General features: G+C 57.2%; 1 protein-coding gene across 1 annotated transcript in view; it reads left to right on the top strand.

The window, feature by feature from the left end:
- Positions 1 to 2909: 2909 nt before the first annotated feature.
- The window catches only part of LOC134345031 (retinol dehydrogenase 11-like), a 67840-nt gene continuing 63487 nt past the window's right edge, over positions 2910 to 7262 (top strand). Inside the window, exon 1 of the mRNA XM_063045164.1 lies at positions 2910 to 3109. Within this exon, the coding sequence (XP_062901234.1) occupies positions 2923 to 3109 (187 nt within the window). The 5' untranslated portion in view covers positions 2910 to 2922. The remainder of the gene's footprint in view (positions 3110 to 7262) is intronic.

Genomic DNA, 7262 nt, shown 5'->3' with positions numbered 1-7262 from the left:
CCAGTTACCAGTAGAGTTCCACAGGGGTCGGTGTTGGGACCGCTGCTTTTTACAATGTATGTCAATGATTTGGACTATGGGATTAATGGATTTGTGGCTAAATTTGCTGATGATACAAAGATAGGTGGAGGAGTGGGTAGTGTTGAGAAAATGGAGAGCCTGCAGAGAGACTTAAATAGTTTAGGGGAATGGATGAAGAAGTGGCAAATGAAATACAATGTTGGAAAGTGCATGATCATGCACTTTGGGTGGAGAAATAAATGAGTAGACTATTATTTAGATGGGGAGGAAATTCAAAATGCAGAGATGCAAAGGAACTTGGGAGTCCTTGTGCAGGATACCCTAAAGGTTAACCTCCCAGTTGAGTCAGTGATGAAGAAGAAAAATGCAATGTTGGCATTCATTTCTAGAGGTATAGAATATAAGAGCAGGGATATGATGTTAAGGCTCTATAAGGAACTCGAGAGACCACACTTGGAATATTGTGTGCAGTTTTGGGCTCCATATTTTAGAAAGGATATACTGACACTGGAGAGGGTTCAAAGAAGATTCATGAGAATGATTCCAGGAATGAAAGGGTTACCATATGAGGAACGTCTGGCAGTTCTTGGGCTGTATTCCCCGGAGTTCAGGAGAATAAGGGGGGTTATTTCCCATGGTAAAGGAGTTGAGGACACGAGGGGATGACTTCAGGATGAAAGGACGTCCATCTAGAACAGAGATGCGGAGAAATTACTTTAGTCAGAGGGTGGTAAATCTCTGGAATTTGTTGCCATGAACAGCTGTGGAGGCCAAGTCATTGGGTGCATTTAAGGTAGAGGTTCTTGATTAACCAGGGCATCAAAAGGTATGAGGAGTAGGCACAGGATTAGGGATGACTGGAAGAATTGAATCAGCCCATGACTGAACGGGGGAGCAGACTCAATGGGCCAAATGGCCTACTTCTGTTCCTATATCTTATGGTCTAATGTGTAGCATGCTCTCTCACTGGGACTTCTATGCGTTGATGAAAAACTTTCCTGAACACATTTGACAAACTCTGTCCCATCTAGTCCTTTGACAGTATGAGACTCCAGTCAAAATGTGGAAAGTTAATATCACCTACTATAGCAACCTTATATTCCTTGCAACAGTCGGCGATCTCCTTTTCAAGTTTGTTCCTCTAATTCTGTCGGACTGCTGCTGGTGTGTTAACGTGGTCATAGCTTTCTGAGTATGGCATCAAGGTTGCTGAGCTGAAATGGAGTCAATGGGAATTAGGGGGAAAACCCTCCACTGGTTGGAATCATACCTGACACAAAGGAAGACGGTTGTGATGGTTGGAGGACAACCATCTCATCCTCAGGACATCACTGCGGGAGTTCCTCAGGCAAGTGTCTGAGGGACAACCATCTTCATTTGCGTCAACAGTGACCCTCCGTCTGTCATAAGGTCAGAAGTGGGGATGTTCACAGATGACAGCACAACGTTCTGCACCATTCGTGACTCCTCAGATAGTGAAGCAGTTCATACCCAAATGCAGCTGGACCTGGACAATCTCCAGGTTTGGGCTGACAAGTGGCACGTAACATTCGAGCCATGCAAGTGCCAGACAATGACCATCTCCAACAAGAGAGGCTCTAACCATCGTCCCTTAACATTCAGTGGCACCACCATCACTGAATCCCCTGCTATCAACATCCTGGGGTTACCTTCAACAGGAAACTGAACTGCTCTCGCCATTTCGACACCGTGGCTACCACAGCAGGTCAAAGGCTAGGAACCCTGTGGAGTGTAACTTACCTTCTGATTCCCCAAAGCCTGTCCACTCAGGTCAGGTCAGGTCAGGTCAGGAATACTCACCACTCGCCTGGGTGAGTGCAACTCCATCGACACTCAAGAAGCTCGACACCATCCAGTACAAGGCAGCCCACTTGATTGGTTCCCCTTCCCAAAGCATCCAGTCCCTCCACCATCGACAAACAGTTCCAGTGTGTACTATCTACAAGATGCTCTGCAACAACACACCACAGTTCCTAAAGAAGCACCTTCCAGACCCACAACTGCTACCGTCTGGAAGAACAAGAGCAGCAGATACCTGGGAACACCACCACTTGGAAATCCCCCTCCAAATCACTCACCATCCTGACCTGGAAACATATCACTTTCCCTCATTGTCACTGGGTCAAAATCATGGAATCCCCTCCCTAACAGCACTGTGGGTGTCCCCACACCTCGGGGACTGCAGCAGATCAAGAAGGCAGCTCATCGCCACATGAGGCAACTAGGGAAGGGCCTTGTTGCCCCATGCCTGACCAGACCAGTTATCCAGTTTGTCCTGACTGAGCACTGAACTGATATTATCTCTGACTAGTAACACCATCCCTCCTCTTTTAATCCATCCCACCCTGTCACAATTAATACAACAGAACCCTGGAATGTTGAGCTGCCAGTCCTGCCCCCTCCTGCAACCAGGTCTCACCAATGGCTACAATGTCTGAGTCCCAGGTGTTGATCCATGCCTTCAGCTCACCTGACCTCCTATGATATTTCCTGCATTGAAAACGACTGTACGCAGCTCAGGACACCAGTCGTGTTCTCAACATTATTTATCGATTAGTGTCATTATCAATTTGTTGTTTTTCTGTGTGTATTTGCAGAATGTACTGACTTTCTCACACTGTCTGTCTTTGTTTTTCATTGATTCTGTGAATGCCCGCAGGAAAATGGATCATATGTAGATTGATAATAAATTTATTTTGAAGTTTGAATATTTCCGTGTGTTTCTCTGGGTACAAACGTGTGTCATAAGGTCCTCTGGCCAAACACCACATCCCTCCCGACCTCGGAGTGTGTGTTGTCAAAGTCCCTTTAACGGTGGGACGTTGTACTCTGAGCTGAGCGTGTATTCTGAGAAACGTCCCGTCACAGTTCGCAGGGAACATGGATCGCGTACAGCTCAGTTCCATTATCTCCGTCCTCTCCTCTCTCACCTCCCATCCTCTCTGGTTCGTGGCTTCCATCCTCCTTTACTTGGTGGTCCGGTTACAGAGGAAGGGCTGCTGGAGACCCAAGGATTGCCCCGTGGATCTCACCGGCAAGACGGCCATCGTCACCGGATCCAACACAGGTAACGAAGCTGCAGCGCCGCTCCAAATCCCGCGTCGCACCGGAGCGGAGGCTGCCGATCCTTCCGAAGCTCGGGGTTCTGTGCAGGGTTGGTACAGGGGCTGAGGGGAGATTCCGTCCCGCACCCCGAGGGCCGAGGATCCGGGACTTGGAACATTTTGCTGATGGTCAAATGCTTCCCGACGTCTGCTGCAGAATTCTCCAAGTTGGCAATCCCGGCAGAGAAATAGAGATCCCAGGGAGAGGCCAGTGAGTTAGGATGTAGTTCTAACCCTCAACCCAAAATCCTCTTCCTTCTCCCATACAACCCATTCTCGCTCTCTCCACCCACCTGAACCCTCTCACTGACCCTTCTGAATAGATACCCCTCACCCTCCCTCCCCCACCCACACACCCATCCCCACACTCAAACCCTCCCGCTCTCCCCTACCCACACTCAACCCTCCCTCCCTCCCTCACCCACACTCAAACCCTCCCTCCCTCACCCACCCACACTTAACCTCTCCCTCCCTCCCCCACCCACACTCAAACCCTCCCTCCTTCACCCACACAACCCCTCCCTCCCTCCCCCACCCACACACCCATCCCCACACTCAAACCCTCCCGCTCTCCCCTACCCACACTCAACCCTCCCTCCCTCCCTCACCCACACTCAAACCCTCCCTCCCTCACCCACCCACACTTAACCTCTCCCTCCCTCCCCCACCCACACTCAAACCCTCCCTCCTTCACCCACACAACCCCTCCCTCCCTCACCCACCCACCCATCCCCACACTCAACCCCTCCCGCTCTCCCCCACCCACACGCAAACCCTCCCTCCCCCACCCACACACCCATCCCCACACTCAACCCCTCCCTCCCTCCCCCACCCACACTCAAACCCTCCCTCCCTCACCCACACTCAACCCTCCCTCCCTCCCTCCCCCACCCGCACTCAAACCCTCCCTCCCTCCCCCACCCACACACCCATCCCCACACTCAACCCCTCCCACTCTCCCCCACCCACACTCAACCCTCCCTCTCTCCCCAACCCACACTCAAACCCTCCATCCCTCATTCACACTCAACCCTCCCGCCCTCCCCCACCCACACTCAAACCCTCCCTCCCTCCCCCACCCACACACCCATCCCCACACTCAACCCCTCCCGCTCTCCCCTACCCACACTCAACCCCTCCCGCTCTCCCCCACCCACACTCAAACCCTCCCTACCTCCCCCACCCACACACCCATCCCCACACTCAACCCCTCCCGCTCTCCCCCACCCACACTCAACCTCTCCCTCTCTCCCCCACCCACACACAAACCCTCCCTCCCTCCACCACCCACACACCCATCCCCACACTCAAACCCTCTCAATCTCTCCCTTATTCTCTCCCCCAGACTCAACCCCCCCTCACTCTCTCCCCCACACTCAACCCCCCCTCGCTCTCTCCCCCGCACTCGAACCCCCTTGCTCTCTCCCCCACACTCGAACCCCCTTGCTCTCTCCGCAACACTCAATCCCCCCTCGCTCTCTCCCCCACACTCGAACCCCCCTTGCTCTCTCCCCACATTCTACCCCCCTCGCTCTCTCCCCACACTCAACCCCCCTCGCTCTCTCCCCACACTCAACCCCCCCTCGCTCTCTCCCCCACAATCAACCCCCCCTCGCTCTCTCCCCCACACTCGACCCCCGCTCGCTCTCTCCACCACAATCGACCCCCCTCGCTCTCTCTCCCACACTTGACCTCGCTCTCTCCCCCACACTCAACCCCCCTCGCTCTCTCCCCCACACTCGATACCCCCTCGCTCTCTCTCCCACACTCGACCTCGCTCTCTCCCCCACAGTCAACCCCACTCGCTCTCTCCCCCACACTCGACTCCCCCTCGCTCTCTCTCCCACACTCGACCCCCCTCACTCTCTCCACCACACTCGACCCCCCCTCGCTCTCTCCCCCACACTCAACCCCCCTCACTCTCTCCCCCACACTCAACCCACCTCACTCTCTCCCCCACACTCGACCTCGCTCTCTCCCCCACACTCGAACCCCCTCACTCTCTCCCCCACACTCAACCCCCCTCACTCTCTCCACCACACTCAGCCCCCCTCGCTCTCTCCCCACACTCGACCACCCCGCTCTCTCCCCCACACTCAACCCCCCTCGCTCGATCCCCCCACACTCAACCCCCCTCGCTCTCTCCCCCACACTCAAACCCCCTCGCTCTCTCCCCCACACTCCAACCCCCCTCGCTCTCTCCCCCACACTCGAACCTCCCTCGCTCTCTCCCCCACACTCAACTCTCCCTCACTCTCAACCCCCCTCGCTCTCTCTCCCACACTCAACCCCCCCTCGCTCTCTCTCCCACACTCAACCCCCCCTCGCTCTCTCCCCCACACTCGAACCCCCTTGCTCTCTCCGCAACACTCAACCCCCCCTCGCTCTCTCCCCCACACTCAAACCCCCTTGCTCTCTCCCCACACTCAAGTCCCCCTTGCTCTCTCTCCCACAATCAACCCCCCCTCGCTCTCTCCCCCACACTCGACCCCCGCTCGCTCTCTCCCCCACACTCGACCCCCCCTCTCTCTCTCTCCCACACTCGACCTCGCTCTCTCCCCCACACTCAACCCCCTCACTCTCTCCCCCACACTCAACCCCCCTCACTCTCTCCCCCACACTCGACCTCGCTCTCTCCCCCACACTCAGCCCCCCTCAATCTCTCCGCAACACTCAACCCCCCCTCGCTCTCTCCCCCACACTCGAACCCCCTTGCTCTCTCCCCACACTCAACCCCCCCTTGCTCTCTCTCCCACACTCTAACCCCCCTCGCTCTCTCCCCACACTCAACCCCCCCTCGCTCTCTCCCCACACTCAACCCCCCCTCGCTCTCTCCCCACACTCAACCCCCCTCGCTCTCTCTCCCACAATCAACCCCCCCTCGCTCTCTCCCCCACACTCGACCCCCGCTCGCTCTCTCCCCCACACTCGACCCCCCCTCGCTCTCTCTTCCACACTCGAGCTCGCTCTCTCCCCCACACTCAACCCCCCTCACTCTCTCCCCCACACTCGCTCTCTCCCCCACACTCGAACCCCCTCGCTCTCTCCCCCACACTCAACCCCCCTCGCTCTCTCCCCCACACTCAACCCCCCTCACTCTCTCCCCCACACTCGACCCCCCCGCTCTCTCCCCCACACTCAACCCCCCCTCGCTCTCTCCCCCACACTCAACCCCCTCACTCTCTCCCCCACACTCGAACCCCCCTTGCTCTCTCCCCACACTCTACCCCCCTCGCTCTCCCCACACTCAACCACCCCTCGCTCTCTACCCCACAATCAACCCCCCCTCGCTCTCTCCCCCACACTCGAACCCCCTTGCTCTCTCCGCAACACTCAACCCCCCCTGCTCTCTCCCCCACACTCGAACCCCCTTGCTCTCTCCCCACACTCAACCCCCCCTGCTCTCTCCCCCACACTCGAACCCCCTTGCTCTCTCCCCACACTCAACTCCCCCTCGCTCTCTCCCCACACTCAACCCCCCTCGCTCTCTCTCCCACAATCAACCCCCCCTCGCTCTCTCCCCCACACTCGACCCCCGCTCGCTCTCTCCCCCACACTCGACCCCCCCTCGCTCTCTCTTCCACACTCGAGCTCGCTCTCTCCCCCACACTCAACCCCCTTCACTCTCTCCCCCACACTCAACCCCCCTCACTCTCCCCCACACTCGACCTCGCTCTCTCCCCCACACTCGAACCCCCTCGCTCTCTCCCCCACACTCAACCCCCCTCACTCTCTCCACCACACTCAGCCCCCCCTCGCTCTCTCCCCACACTCGACCCCCCCGCTCTCTCCCCCACACTCCACCCCCCCTCGCTCTCTCCCCCACACTCAACCCCCCTCGCTCTCTCCCCCACACTCAACCCCCCTCGCTCTCACCCCACACTCAAACCCCCTCGCTCTCTCCCCAACACTCAACCCCCCCTCGCTCTCTCCGCACACTCAACCCCCCTCGCTCTCTCCCCCACACTCAACCGCCCCTCGCTCTCTCCCCCACACTCGACCCCCCCTCACTCTCTCCACCACACTCGACCCTCCCTCGCCCTCTCCCCCACACTCAACTCTCCCTCACTCTCTCCCCCACACTCAACCCTCCCTCGTTCTCTCTCCCACACTCAA

This window comes from Mobula hypostoma, chromosome 4 (genome assembly GCF_963921235.1).
Source record: "Mobula hypostoma chromosome 4, sMobHyp1.1, whole genome shotgun sequence".
Lineage (NCBI taxonomy): Eukaryota > Metazoa > Chordata > Chondrichthyes > Myliobatiformes > Myliobatidae > Mobula > Mobula hypostoma.
Note: the sequence above shows the minus strand (reverse complement) of the source record. Positions and strands in the feature narration are given on the sequence as shown.